The sequence below is a fragment of the Argiope bruennichi genome, chromosome 9 (genome assembly GCF_947563725.1).
Source record: "Argiope bruennichi chromosome 9, qqArgBrue1.1, whole genome shotgun sequence".
Lineage (NCBI taxonomy): Eukaryota > Metazoa > Arthropoda > Arachnida > Araneae > Araneidae > Argiope > Argiope bruennichi.
Window position 1 is genome coordinate 57035018 of NC_079159.1, and position 16719 is coordinate 57051736.

The 16719-nt window shown below is 28.1% G+C and overlaps 1 protein-coding gene across 1 annotated transcript in view; it reads right to left on the bottom strand.

Moving 5' to 3' along the window:
* Positions 1 to 7019: 7019 nt before the first annotated feature.
* The window catches only part of LOC129984033 (FACT complex subunit SPT16-like), a 34316-nt gene continuing 24616 nt past the window's right edge, over positions 7020 to 16719 (bottom strand). The window contains exons 19-25 of the mRNA XM_056093790.1: positions 14863 to 14988; positions 14462 to 14650; positions 13788 to 13957; positions 13016 to 13281; positions 10612 to 10680; positions 8845 to 9062; positions 7020 to 7445 (exon numbers count right to left, since the gene is read on the bottom strand). Coding sequence (XP_055949765.1) covers positions 8863 to 9062; positions 10612 to 10680; positions 13016 to 13281; positions 13788 to 13957; positions 14462 to 14650; positions 14863 to 14988 — 1020 coding nt within the window. The 3' untranslated portion in view covers positions 7020 to 7445; positions 8845 to 8862. The remainder of the gene's footprint in view (positions 7446 to 8844; positions 9063 to 10611; positions 10681 to 13015; positions 13282 to 13787; positions 13958 to 14461; positions 14651 to 14862; positions 14989 to 16719) is intronic.

Below are 16719 nucleotides of genomic sequence, written 5' to 3' on the forward strand. Positions count from 1 at the left end.
AAAAATTAATGTTAAAACCAACTTTTTAAATAGCATTATTTCTCAAGAATAACACTGCTTATAGAAAGTTTTGCAAGATAGAGTTAAATGGAAACCTAGGATTAATACAGTAAAAAATAATTTTATTTTGAGTTTGCATTTCTTCTGTACTGGACATTGGAAATAGTAATTTCTTCTCTTGCCTTCCAATTATTTATGAAAATTTCTGAAAAATACATTTTTGTAATTATGATTGTCTTCGAATACATTAGCTAGCCATGTGGTGTTTATACCAAAACTGTAGATTTCTATTAAATTTTGAACAAAATCCATTCTCAGGAAGTCTGTCTGGAAACAGGTGAACTAATAAAAAGATAAGTGTTAGATGGATAAAATTTGATATACTGATGTCGTATTGAAAGGATAGGTAAGTTTTTAATCAAATCTGTCAGTACTTTCCCATGCAGTCAAACATAAGAGCTAAAAAAATGTAGTGACATAGATAAATGAAATTTACAACTTCAATGAATGTTTCATCTTCAACGAAAGTAAAGATGTATTAAAGGTTCGTCTATATAAACATGACACTCAAAAAATCAACTAACTCAATCTGTAGCAACTTAGATAAATGATATCTGGTATATGATCTTGTTAAAGTTGCAAATGTGGCTTTCTTCACTATATGATAGAATGCTTATATATGAATATAAAATTAAAAATAGTTAGTCTTAATGGGGGTGGGAGGATTACTTTTTTTTTTAAGGAGTATGCAAGAAAGTTTTGAGAGAATTCTACTAATTTTGCTTTCGAACATCAAATTGATTACACTACATGTTGCGAAACAATGAATATTGTGTTATTAATAATCGCAGCTATTTTAAATTGAATGTAATGTTGTCTAGCCTTGTAATCTAGGACTAATCTTAATATATATAAATTACGTGTCACGTTGTTTGTCCGCGATGGACTCCTAAACTACTTAACCAATTTTAATCAAATTTGCACACCGTGTGCAGTTTGATCTAACTTAAAAGATAGGATAGCCCTTTTTTTGAATTTTTAATTAGAATTTTAATTATAAAATTAAAAACTAACTTTCCCGCCAAAAAAAATCGTTTCATTTTCCCCACCGCCAATCTTATCTAAATATATATAAATTACGTGTCACGTTGTTTGTCCGCGATGGACTCCTAAACTACTTAACCGATTTTAATCAAATTTGCACACCGTGTGCAGTTTGATCTAACTTAAAAGATAGGATAGCCCTTTTTTTGAATTTTTAATTAGAATTTTAATTATTAATTAAAAACTAACTTTCCCGCCAAAAAAATCTTTTCATTTTCTCCACCGCCAAATGAGTACGGATTCAGGTTTTTTCCCCAACAGTCATGAGGCTAGGCTTAAGATTTTTCGGCTGATTATTTAAAACGATTCTATTTATTTTTTTAATGTTTGATGCATTTAAAATTAAACATTGTTAATGAATCGATCTTTCAGATTCATTCTAAAGTACTTTTGAATTAAAATAAAACAGAATAAAGGAAATTAAAAATTTCTAATCTGCATAGCGTTACCCCAACTGGCGTAGAAAAACTCACGCATTTGCGTTACGTTTCGAATCCGAATGTTCGAATTATTTATGATCCTATCCGAAAACGTTTCTCAGGAATAAGATATCATTTTCCACAATTATTTATTAATGCATACAATAAATTTGATACGTTGCAACGGATAAAGTATCACGATCTTATGTTTGAATTTTGTATTACTGTGCACGGTGGCAATTCTCAGAAATAAGATATTTTATTTGAAAATGATTAATTACAAACGTTTTAACGGATCACTGATTAATATAACATACTAAAATTCTCCTTTTTTTTTAATTATAAAGAAGTTTGGAAAAATACTTGGAGGTGCACACGGATAATTATTACTTTTCGTTTTGAATGAATTCCGATTCTTTATTTGACTGTTTACTAAGAAAAATGTTGTACGGCAATAACATTTGTTACCTTAATTGAATTTTCAATTAAATAATTTTATTTCTTTTGTTAAGCATGTCGTAAAAAAGGTAAGTGAACGAGCCAATAATAAGTTCCTCTAATCGGGTAGTAAAAAAATATTAACTCATTTGTATGCTAAATGAAATTTAATCTTTTTTATATAAATTATTGAAGATATGATAATAAAAAATGGTTACAATAATCGTTTCAGTTTTTCAATTCTTTACTAATAAACTGCATGTAAGTATCAAGTTATGTCAGCTATCATCAGCTCAGCTATCATTCACTTCAGCTACAATGCTTATCATTATTTAATAAATGTTTCTGAAACTGATTTCATTTTGTAAATGAATTCTGAATTATTGCAACAGACAAATGTATCAATGACGGAATAAATCTCATGGCAACTTCATGTGTGGAATATAGAACTTTTTTTTTAAAATCTTTCCTTTAAGCTGAAGAAGCCAGAATCGGTATCACTGAAGTTAGAGGATTTATTATACATCATAAAGGGTTTATACTAAGAAGGAAGGTTTTAAGAAGGAACAAATTATTTGTTCATTATTTGACAGTCACAATTATCTGTTAGCTCCAAGCGATTCTAACAGATGGCGGTATCTGTTGACTGGATTGAGTAAGTATTCTAACAGATGGCGCTGTGTTAAAAGTACCAACGTTTCACATAAGCTACAATTTAATGGCATAACCACCACGTGTTGCTGAGGCTAAAGTATAAGTTAAATTTATTTCGTAGTAAACGCAATACAATGAAATTCAATTGTTCTTACTTTTTCAATTTTTGGTATTAGCATAGCTGACCACGTGTTATTTAGACTGAAGTATAAATTGAATTCATATTATAGTAAAAGTAATACAGTGCAATTCTTCTTGCTTTTTAATTATTAGTGCTTCATTGTTCAACAATCTTTAATTAAAATGCATGTTTAAAACAATCATTCTTATGGCGAAGTGTTGAAACACTTCGATTGGCTATAAACATGCGCGTACAATTGCAAAGTGATCCATCAGCACAAATATTTTCTGAACAATTACTAGACATTGGGAACGGTAAAATAGAACTGCAACCAAATACGCAATGTATTAAACTGCCAGACAATTTCTGCACTGTTCTTGAGGGGAAAATGAATTGATTCAGAGTATTTTTCCGGATATACAGAGTAATTACTTGAATCATAACTGGCTCAGTGATCGGGCTATTTTGGCAGCCAAAAATGTTGATGTTGACGAAATTAACCACATAACCTTCGATTAAAGATTGGTTCACCTATTATTCTCCTGCGTAATTTGAATCCATCTCGATTATGCAACGGTACGCGTTTAGTCATCAAAAAGATCACCGGAAATATACTTGAAGCTACCATTTTAACTGGAAAGTTTAAAGGAGAAGTGGTCGTGTTGCGACGTCTTCCGATGATACCATCAGAATCTACGATACCCTTCAAAAGGTTACAGTTTCCAATTCGTTTAGCTTTTGCCATGTCTATAAATAAGTCTCAAGGCCAAACAATGTCTATTTGTGGTTTAGATTTGGAAAATCCATGTTTTTTTCATGGGCAACTATATGTTGCATGTTCACGTGTAGGAAAACCGTCAAATCTATTTGAGTTAGCTATAGACAGGTTAACCAAAAATATTGTGCACCGATTAGGGCTAAATTAAATTGAAATTAAAAGTATTTATAATTCAAAATAATAAACATTAAGATAGTTTTAAATCTTTTATTAATAAATATTAATAAAAGATTTTAAACTATCTGCCCTACCTACCTCATTTATAAGTTTAAGTGTTACGTGTTTTTTACTAACAACTTTGTAATGTACTCATTTGTTACAAACTTGAAAACAAAAAATAAAGAAATTTAATTTTTTTTTGTATTGACTTTTGCTCAATATCAACGGTAGTAGAAAATCAATCATGGAGGTCCCCATGTTTTTTTTTTTACAAATGGCATCTGTGTAAAAAAGCATGGTAATCCCCATGACTGGTGTTCTCCTACCGTTTCCCTTGAATAGTTTACTACTATGTAATATAACAAAAACCTTAGCCACAGCAACGAGTGGCCGGGTCTGCTAGTATATTGTAAATAATTAAGTTTTATAAACTTCTTGAAGATCTTTTTGTTGAGTTAGGAAGTATTGGATGTTATGGATTATATTTTCATTAGCACTTTTGCTACCATGATTCATGCCTGTGATTTGAACTACTATCAAATAAGATGCCATCTCTTCATTATAATAAAGAAGAGAATATCTAATTCGATAATACTGTAACTCATAGGCAATTCACAAGGGGACAAGATGATAAATATGCGCATGTTGTACTACCATTAAATTCTACACTGAATGAGAACTTTAAATTTCTTACTTGGTTCATTGTAGAAATACATATAACTGTAATATATGATTTGATGTACTAATTGTTTAAGAAACCTGAAATTGCTACTTTTATCCTTGAGCCAATAAGTAAGAATAAATTCCCATATATTTTTTTTAAGGACTTATGTCCTATCAGATGCAGTTTTTGAAATTTTTTTCTCTGGTCATTTTAATTCAGAAAGCGTCATTATTGTTTGACTAGTTCAATTTTGTAGTTTATTCATGGTTACTACACTTCCTAATTCCATTGATAATTGGGGTTTACTGTATTGTTAAATGAAATATAGATATCTTCTATATCTCATCCCTATTTTCGTAAATTCGTCTCATCACTCATGCACAATAGCATGAAATGTTTATGTATCTGAAATTATATGAAACTGATAAAAATTTTAATACAAAGTTCTTTCATGCAATAAAGGGAAAATTAGTGATTAGAACTAAATGAGTTAAAACTTTGTAGGTTGAAAGTGAATATGATTTTACTGTCATTGAATAATTCTTTTATTTTGATACAATGCCATCTCGTTTTATTTAAAACTAGCCGCCTTTGGCGACCAGCCGGTTCGCCAATCTTATTGCTCGTTAACATTTTAATAATTAAATATTTTATGTAATTCCTACTTTAATATCTTCATCAAATATTTTAAAGCTTCAAATTTTGATAGTCATGTAATTCACTCTAAATAATATAAAGTCCTTCAGCCATAACATAATATGTATATCTCTAATTTTCTGTTAGTTTCGGTAGAATTTATGCTTAAAATTAAAATGACTAAACTGCAATTAATATATTTTTTACTGAAAAAAAGCATTTTTTTAATAATATGATTACTGATAATATAGTCACTGAGCGTTTAAACTTTATGGGCACTAAAGAATATCTTTCTTAATTTATGTAATATCTCAAGAATTTGTCAACAAAATTTTCTCAGATTCATCATGAACAGATCGATTCTTTAACAATGTTTAATTTTAAATGTATCAAACACTAAGAAAATAAAATGAATCGTTTAAAATAATCGGTCGAAAACAGGTTTAAAAAAACTACTTAAAAAACGATGTACTTAAAACTATAAGCATATACAAAAAAAATATATAACTAACATAAATACAATTTAATTAAAAAAGCATGCAACTAACCTAAAAATAATTTAAATCATCCATTGGTAACGGTTGTCATGGCAACAATCAGAATGCGCATGCGTGAATTTTCTTCGCCAGCTCTGGTAACGCAAATGCGTGAATTTTTCTACGCCAGTTGGGGTAACGCTATGCAGATTATACATTCTTAATTTCCTTTATTCTGTGTTATTTTAATTCAAAACTACTTCAGAATGAATCTGAAACATGGATTAACTAACAATGTTTAATTTTAAATGCATAAAACATTAAGAAAATAAACAGAATCGTTTGAAATAATCCGCCGAAAAATCTTAACCGTAGCCTCATTACTGTTGGGAGAAAAAAACATTGAAGCCTTACTCATTTGGGAAAATGGAAGATTTTTTTGGCGGTGGGGAAAATGGAATATTTTTTTGGCGGGAAAGTTAGAATTTTAATTATTAATTAAAAACTAATTAAAATTTCAAAAAAGGGACCCCAGGTGCACATTCCCGACCTCTAAGGTATACATGTACCAAATTTGATAGCTGTATGTCAAATGACCTGGCCTGTAGAGCGCCAACACACACATTGAGCTTTATTATAAGTATAGATTATGTCTATTACAGCCAATATTTTCTTTCAGCTGTTTTCCAATTTTGTTCATTTTTTTTTCTCTCCTGTTAATGGAATTATTGTAACAGTATAAATAGGAAAGATGCCACTAAAAGGAAATAGATTTCATTCTGCATGAGTAAATCTGTGATAATCAGTTCTGAGAAAAGCCTATCCAGTATATTGCATGTTTATTAAATATATTTACAAAAGCAGGGAATTGTTTATAAAAATTGTTTAACACCTAATGAAAGAAAAAAATTATTTTCTAAGTATTAAATTTATTCTATATTGATTTTATTTAAAAAGAGTAGTTTTCCACATACTATTAAAAATTTTTAATTTTCTTATGTACTGCCCATTAAAAAAATTATCCTGATGATTTTAGATACTTCCAGACAAAGCCAGGGATTTTTTTTTAAATATAAAACTCAGAATTCTAGAATCAGTAATTAGTTATCGTAGTTTTAAAAAAAATTTATTGCTTTAACTATTTTATTTAATAAACACTTATTTTCACAAAATCATTAATATAATAAGTAAAACTGTGAATCTAAATTGACCAGTTATTATTAGCCGAAAATTACTTGAATCCATTCTAAACCAAACTTAATTTATTTATTGAACTTTTTTTTTTTCATTTTTAATGCAATACAAGCATTTATTGACAAAAATAACAATGAAATGTATTAGAAAACACAAGAGGCAGTAAGTGCATAAAAAAAATAATATTACTATTAGAATATATATATCAGATATATGACTGTCAAAGTAATGAATGCACATGTCATATTTACTATGCAAGAAAGCCCAACTGTTTAATTCTGTTTTTACCATACCATTTAAGCTGAAAACGGATATTCTGGATCTTTTAGCATTTTCAATGATCATGCAAATAAATGTTAACGGCAAAGAAAGAAAATGGTTTTAATAAAAAATGCTGAATTCTTTTATTTATAATGAAATGTCTATTTCAGACTTACATATCCAATTGGAGGGATTTACAAATGTCTAACAAATGATGTGAGGTTGCACAATGCAGAAATTAAAATAAATGTAAAGACAGACAATGTAAAATGTTCCCGCATTTATCTCAGTAATTCATCCAAAACAGTTAAAACCAGTTCAATGACGGATGAATATCTAATAATATATTACATATCTGTACAAAATCAGCAGTTTCTCTGATGGGCAATAGCTTATGTTATAAAAAAAATGGATGTGCCAGCAATTTTGTTTCCAAGTTTGAAAGAATGTTGTAGAGAAATGATGAGAATGTTCTTGCAGAGAACCACAGGCCTCCAACTTCTGCTCATACACCCCGAAAACTGCTGAAGAGCTTAGCATACTATAAAAAAAGAAGTTAAATATTAATATGGAATAAAAACAAAGGCAGGGAAAGATACATTTTAAATACAGTAGTCTCTCAATTATTAGGCCAATGAAAAAGAAAGACATTTTAATTTAATAAGAAATAATTAATTTTGCCAAGGCATTTGTCTTTTCCATAATCTACAAACAGTCCGTTTTAACTCTTCACTACTAGGTCTATCTTTCCATATTAATGTGACCATTTATCAATAAACTGCAAAGTATTTTGAAAAGACTGACACCCAAAAGACTAATCTTAAGTCTTAGCTTGTGTTTTATATATTTTTAAAGAATGTAAATATTCATACTGTGAAGTATACAAGGCTTTGTGTTACCACAATATAGTTAAACATCATAATTTATCATAATTATGATGTTTGACTATTAATTTAAATAAAAATTTCCTGGCATGTTTTCTTCACTGGTACAAAAGCTTCAAATGGGCTCTGGCCTTCCTTAGAATTCCATTCCATGCCATCCTATTTTTTGCTTAAGTTTTCCAATTTGTCACCTTAATAGTTTCCAAGCAATCAATTCACCTACATTTTGATTTATTTGGGTAATAAATGGGTAGTCCAAAAAGCTCTTTTTAGACATTCAATTAAGTGTCTAATTCATTCAACCAAATTTAAAAATACCTGGTACTTCAAATAAGTTGTAAATTTCTGAGTTGTTGTTCTCCAAATATACTTAAAATTCCTCTTTCAAATATGGCAAGAGTTACTTTATTTTCCTCAACCATTACCCATGTTTCAGCAGTGATTGGACATGTAAGAATATGTCCAATCAAACTTTTATAAATGAGTAACGTGGTTTCTCTACAGATGAAATTAAATTTTAAATATTTTTGTAGATGGCAATCTTTATTAATAACAAATTTTTAAAAAAATATGGCATAAAGCAAAATTCATAAAGTACTCTGATACATTAAGAAGTCAGAATATACAAACAAAGCCAAGTCTTAATATAAAAGAATATCTTTAATGATATGAGCTTAGTAAAAATGTGAATGTATGGACTTTTTATCCTTTTGTTAACTGCTTTGCTCTTATGATACATTAGGCTAGATAACTAAACCTATTGTTCATATAAACCTTCTACATTCCTCTTAGTGGCATAATTTTACATTCTATTAACAGCATAATTTTTAATAAAGCAATTAAAATTTAATAAAGGGGGAAAAAAGCCTTTTAATACATAGATCAAGTTCACTGAATTGAGAATAGTAAAACCGGCTAATCAAATGAACTAAAACACTATAGAATAAATAACGCAGAGGTCATATTGATAGAAATTGTACATATTGGTACATAAACCACACCAGTTAATTTAGTATTGCAATAAAACTATAAAAAGTTAGTAAAAAAAATACTTACAGAAATTTTAAAATCTTTTCATTTCTTATGCTTTTTGCTAGATTTATGTTTATTGTCAGATTCCCGTTTCCTTTTCCCATCACTTGATTTTCCATTTTTAATTGGGCTTTTCTTGGACTTGGTCTTGATATCTTTCTTAGAAGAGGATGAGGAGGGTTTCCCCCCTTTCCCTTTAGTGGAAAGGGAGGAATCATGGAAATCATCTCTTTCTCGGTCAGCTGCAAAGTAGATATTTTGTAAGAAAATAATGAACAGTGGAATAAAATGCTTATTAATTACACATGTACATATTTCTAATAATTCCTCAATATTCCATTAATAAATTATGATAATATTAAAAATTGTAGAAAATCTTGTTGCTAATGAATTTTTTTTAAATAAATTTTATTCTTAAAATTTTTAGAAACTGCTCTCTATATAAAGATTTAAGTTGAAATGTGGTATATTTCAACAAAACACTTTACAATGGAATGATTCTAAATCCCACTATTGGCATTATTTCTTTCAGAATTTATTCTACTTTAATCATCTGTTTGAATTTTAAAACATTTAAATACAATTAACTACAGCTTGCCGATTAAAAAAAAAATACCTGTATTTTTCAACATATATAACATATACAACATATATAACATATATAACATATTCAACATATATAACTCATATTATTATCATATTGCAACAAAAACAGTACTCAACTGCAAATCTGACATGTTGCTAAGCCAGAAACAAGGAAAACCAAAAATGAGGAAATTGATCTTTTATCATTCCAATTCTGTTAATTATCATTTGGTGGCAGCTCATAAGTTTGAGTTATTTATGTGCTTGAACAGACAAAAAATCTAGAACAATATTCTGTTCACTTCCAAATATAAATTGAATTTAAAATTAGGAAGCATCTCGTTTCAAGCTCCATCAAGAAGCTCATTTAAAAAGAACTCGCTTAGTTATAAGCAAATTGCAAAATTACATTAGGGTTTAAAAAAAAATTCAGCAAATGGAGAGATGTATTTATATCATAAATCTCTCTCGTAAGAAAAGTTCCACAAATTTTCTAGGAGATATGAGCATGAATTGAAATAGTGTACCACAATAAATACGTGGGAATTCAACTGATATTTTTCTATCAACAAAATTAAAGCGATGTAGCTTTTTTTGGTTCCTCTGGAAAATGGAGATTGGTGAAAGACATGTGACCACTACTGACTCTCCAGATGTCATGAATTTTCATATGAAATTAAAATTTTTGAAATAACTCCAATGATTATTTTTGGTTAAAACTATCATGACTTTTTTCAGAATTTGATTTCATAAACATTTATCATTTTATGAGTAACATCATGTGGGTATCTATAGCGTGTGTGTGTGTGTGTATATATATAACTCTTACTCTAAAGGTTTTAATGATGGTGGAAGCATTATTTCTTGAGAAGAATAATTACATTGAAATATGTTGCAGGATTCATGCAATATGCATTAACAACAAGCACAACCATGCTGAGCTAAGTTAGGAAATAGTGTCTTATTTGGATCTACATTTGGATTTTATGAGCCTCAGAAATAAGATTATTAAAGGTGAAATAGTTTAATTATATTTACTCTGCACTCACATTTATAAATACAGAACTTTTATAAGTGTTCAAATCCATATTATAAATCACCCAATTTGCTATTATAATATCACTTAAGTACTTAAAACAAACAGGATAATACTATAATTATTTTGAAGGGGAAAAAAAAAAAAATCTGCTAAAAAGTAGACAATACCTTTAGCAGCTTCTTCTTCTAATTCAGACCAATCTTTTCCACTTTCTTCACTGGAACCCAAATCATTTTCTAAGAACAAAAGGTTATTTGTTAAATATAATATATACATGTATTTGTAAAAAATAGAAAACATTAGAATACACATTGCAATTATTAATCAATTAACAAAACAAATGTTCATGAATATTACAAAAAAATCCAAGCAATGATCAATGACAAACATATCAAATTCAAGGAATGGAGAGTTATTCCAATATATACATATATAAAACTAAAAAATTACTTCATTTCTAACATTCAAATCTTCCAAAGGAAATCTTGCTCACAGTAATTGCTTTTAATACCTACCTTAAGTGAATATTCATAACTAACTTACAAAATAAACATTAAACTGTTCATAAAAGCAATATGATAATGACTTCAGTTTCTTTCCACCTATTTACAATTTATAGACTTACTAGATATCAATTACTTCAAACTTTTAATTTAACACCCTTTAAATAAATCTAGTAATCATGGTTAAATAGCTCATTTCTAAACTGTTAGAGAAATATGCATATATTTTCAGATGGAGAAATGCTATAAATGATGCAAATACACTGATGTAAGAAATTAAGAGAATTTGCATATTTTATCGAATTACATGAAAAGAACTGAACTGAAGGAAAAACCACTGCTTCTTGCTAAAAACACAAATGTTGTACGGCTAATACGTAAGAGCACATGTGTGTGTAGGTGGAGCCGGCAGAAAAACAGGCTTTATAAGCGCATGGAGGGTAAGACGAATTTCATTTGTTAGCACATATTGGCGAATTTCTTGGTGTTATATTGCAGCAATCGGTGACAGAGGCTCTATGTTTGGTGTGAAGTATAGGGATAAGGTCTTGGAGCTCTATGTTCGCCTTTTCCGGGGTGCAGTGGGCCCCGAGTTCATCTTAATGGACGATAATGCAAGGACACATAGAGCTCTTCTGGTCGACGAATTTCTCGAGAGTGAGGATATTCGTCGGATGGATTGGCCAGCCAGGTCTCCAGCCCTCAACCCTATAAAGCATGTCTGGGATGCTCTGGGAAGGGCAGTTGCAACTCAGAACCCCCCTCCAAGAACCATTCAGGAACTGAAAACAGCGTTGGTGAATGAGTGGGACCAATTGCCACGTGCACAGATAAACTGCCTTATTTCCATTATGACATCACATTGCAAGGCGTGTATAGCTGTAAGAGGGGACCATACCCCCTATTAAACCATTTCTTTTGTGTATTCTGCAACCGCTGTTTCAGAACTTCAGACTTCCATGAGTGTTATGCACAAACATGTGTGTCTATTATAACTGTTGAATGTTTATTTTGTTTGCATTATATCAACCTATGTTCACACCAAATTTTATTAAAATCTGTCCAGTAGTACTGGAGATCATAGATCAAATATGAAAATTCTCTTAATTTCTTACACCAGTGTAATTATACTTTACGTTGTTTAAATCAACTATGTTTAATGTAACTACGAAAAATTAATATTGCAATTCCACAATTCATATTTAGTAAAATATTTCAAACGACAAAATATTTAAAAAAAAAAAAAATTAAAAAAAAAAAAAAAAAACTGACTTTATGAAGCTTTGAATACTATTTTGCATCATTTCAACAATTCTTTTATATATCATATAAAGGAATATTTTACGATCAATATATGGGGTTCAGTTTTAACTTAAAATAATGAAATTCAAAGCTGCATAACTAAGTTAATTTCAACTCAAGAAAATTAAGCTTCTTTTTTGTTTTGGACTTTATAAAATATGAAGAATATTTTGCTAAAACATGACTAATAAGACTGGGAAGCTGCATAAAAGTTTAACATTGAGTACATCAATTAACTCGAACTACATAAACAGAATTTATTTCACCATTTTCATTATTCTTTCATTTGGAAGTGTATGACAATTTCCAATGACTTAAAAATTAGCTATTCAACTACAATTAGATTGGATATCTTGTCCATATTTACTAAAGAAATTCCTGAAATTTTATCATCCAGAAAGGCAATATTATATATATATATATACATATATTATATATATATATATATATATATATATATAAATGCTTTAAATTCAATTTTTTTAAGATTTAGTAATCTTCACGTACATATTTCAGGTTTTGTAATTTGCCTAACATTACCCATGTTGCAAAAAAATAAATAAATAATAAATTTTAAGCCATGAATGTATTTTTATTAAATCTTTCAAACTGTTGTGGAATCCTGATTTAATTACAAAAAAAATATTACAAATCAACATAAAAAGCAGACTTTTTGAGAATAAAATAAACAAGATTTATAAATTGTCTATAAATTTAAATTAGATGCAACAAATTTCTTTAAAATTTTAAGAGTGTTTTATTTTACCTGAACTTTCTACCTCTTCTGAATATTCTGAACCACTGAATTCATCTTCATCACTGCTTTCTTCTTCAGCTTCTGATTCACTCGGTTGGTATTGATCATCTTCAGCAGAATCTTCATCTTCATCTCCTTCTTCACCTTCACTTTCAGGATCCAAAAACGACCAACCTCCACTCTCAAAAAAGCCTTCTGGATCATCAGTTATAGTTTTCATAATTTTAGTCCAATTCAAGCTCTGAATGCCTTCTGTATAACGGATATCACAAGAGCTATTCAAAAATATCAAATAGAATTCATCACATCCTCTCATACTAATATTTTAAAAAAAGCTGAAATAATAGCACACGATTAAAAAGCTCTAACTACATCTATCAAGATAATATTAGAATAGGAAATGGCAGCCATTATTCTGGATATTTAGTGCAACAAAAGACAATTCAAGTAAAAATGAAGAAATTTCTTATTTAAGAATATCATACTATAATTTTTTAATACATTAATACAAAAAAATACATTAATTAATTAAAATTATAATTAATAAAATACATTAATTACAAAAATTTATTTCATATATGAATGCAGCCCTTTTCTATATAATTATCTCCTAAAACTTATGAAGCATGTCATAATACATGTTACCACATTGCAAATACATTGTTTAAAAATACTACGGAATATATAAAGTGGTATCAATGCTTAGTAGATTAATTAAATAAATTTTGTGAAACAATTTTATATTGTAAGAAATAACTGAACAATAATAATTTTAACTTACTTAAGCCATTCTTTTACATGATCTAGCATACTCATTGGAATTGCATTAACCATTGCCACCTTTCTGTGATAGTCTTTGAAAACAAATACCATATCAAAATTTTTCAAGTGAAACTGCACTCGTTCAAAGTGTACCAATTCAATTTCTTCGAGTGTAATCACAAATGGAGGCTGGAATTGAAAAAATAAATAAAAATATTAATTTTTTAATAATTTAATAAAATGGAAGATATAAATGTGACTTATAAATATGAATAATGCATAATTCTTAAAACATTTGAGTTTATACGATTCTCCTTTCAGACATGTTTGAATTTATATGCTGAAAATAAAATGTATGCATATTTCAGATACATTTAAATCAATACAAAAACAGATGGTATATGCAATATTTTTTTTTAAAAAATTCTACAGCAGAAAAGATAAGATTCCTTTAAAATATTTTTTTTACATAAATTTAATAAAAATACTGCTAAAAAGTCTGATATATTTTTACAATTTAACTTTCATTTAATATTAATTAAAATTCCTGTTCACTAATACGAATTATTTTAAAGGGTATCTAAATAACAGTTAATAACAGACTAAAATTTATAATTTTTAATTCAAATAAAGAAAAACAAAATATTCATATATATATATATATAGATAGATTGATAACGAAGCAATATATACCCAATCTGTAAGATTAACTAAACATCCTGAGGTAGGTTGAAGTTGTACAGTACTTCTATATGGTACACCTGGAAATCCAAGCTCTCTGAAAGGGGTATCAAATTCTACTTCTTGTTTAGTCATTTGCTCTACTTTATCACAAAAACTTTTAAATGCACTTTTCAGCTTCTGACGAAGATCTCTTTCAGCCTGTATGGGAGAAAAAAGAATTATGTATGAAATTTTTAATAAAATTTTGAATATGCAATAAGAACACTTCAATTCTTTCATAATAAGCTTTACATAATAAAAATTAAACTGTTATTTCATTGTAACAAAAGGATACAAAAATATATAGAAACATTTAAGCCCAGTAATTTTATTAGATTAGTCTATTATGTAGTATCAATTAAAAATCTTACTTGCTCAGCAGCCAAATCATCACGATCATGCATGTGTTGATGCTTGCCTAAATCTGTAGTTATTTCCCCAACTTCTGTGTAAAACTGTACATCATTATTTCGCTTTTTACCAAACATGAGAGCATTCTACAACAAAAATAACGAAAGATATAAGAAAACAAAGTATTACATTTCTAAAAAATGAATTTTTAAAACAGTTCATGAAATCAGGTTAACCACGACCTTCATAATACAAGGCCTCACAACTCCCAACACTTTCAGCCCGTGACGTCATGAGGTTCGATGAATTCTCTAGAAAATTCTGAAGGCAAGTGGTGTATTATAAAAGATGTGCAGTTAGTCACAGTAGTCATTGTTGTAGTGAAGTATGGGTAATTTGTCATTGGTTTTGTTTAAAAGTTTTCTGATCTTTTTTAAATATTAATTTAGCGTAATAAAGATGCCCAGTGCATGTTGTGTTCCCAATTGTAAAAGTAATTACACAAAAAATAAACCCCAATGTTTCTGCATTTTCGTTTACAAGCGATGAAAACACTAGAAGAGCATGGATCTCTGCAATAAAGCGGGACAATTTCGTGCCAACTAAATATAGTAAGGTAAATTTGATTTTTTTTGTGCAGTTCTTAGTTAAATAATTCTTTTGAACTGCGAAGCATTTAAAATTATGTATAACTACCATTTATCTTAGCTCTACATTAGTTGCTTATGCTTCCAATTACTTTGGCATTGTTTGCTTGAGCCAAATAAAAAATTTCTTTGTTTTATTGTTACTTCTCATAGTCTTTTTTAAATTTGTTCTTAATATTTAAAATGTTTTGTTTCTGTATCTTTTTGATTACACTTCATACATATTTTTTAAAATCTGACTTAGGCCTAATATTTGCTTCATATATGTAGGTCTGTGCTAAACATTTTCAAGAAAATCAGTTTTTAACAGTTAAAGAAGCATTTAATATCAGTACAGGAGAACTTATTCAAGTACTACTGGAGTGCAAAAGGTAAATTTTTTTAGAAATGTTTAATAATTATTACCAAAATCTTACAAAGTATTTAAGTGATTTATTGTTATTATTCTCTTATAAAAAAGTTTAAAATCATTTAATGAATAATAAAACTTAATTTTTAATTATATATATCATGACTATAGATTGCAGAAAATTAAATTTATATTTTGTTCTAAAACATTATGTAAAAAGTTGATATAGTTGTAAAATATGAATTGCATGCTCATATAGGTTTAGAAAATGTAGTTTTTATTTATCTATAAATCATCAGATTATATATAAAACAATTAATATTTATTATTATTATATAAATATCATTAGTTATACACAATCTTTAATTATAAACGAATGCAACTTTTACAAAATATCTTAAACTTTTTTTTAAAAAAAGCAATGAAAAGCTACTGTTTTTAAATCAATTTTTCATACCTTCTAAAATTAGTTGATTAATTCATGTAGAATATTGTATTACTTGAATGGTAGTATAAATAATTATTTTAGATATTCCAACATAATATTGAGCTATTTATTTTGGTTGAATGAATGTTTCTATTGATTTTAAATTTTATTATTGACTTTTATCATAATTGTTTCTTTTAATATTGTAAATTACTTTTATTTGTAAGTTTGTATTTTAACTTTATTTAATACTATAATTATTTTCATTTGTCTGAATGAAATTTGTAATAAAGTGGGAAAACAAAATGTATTTTGTTATTGTCTCTTTGCAAATAAAATTTGTGTTTTCTTTTACTGTTTCTGCAGATTGAATTGAAATTAATTATAAATGTATGAATTACTAATATAAATTTAAAACAATTCTTAATGTGAAAAAACAAGCTGTAAAAGTAAT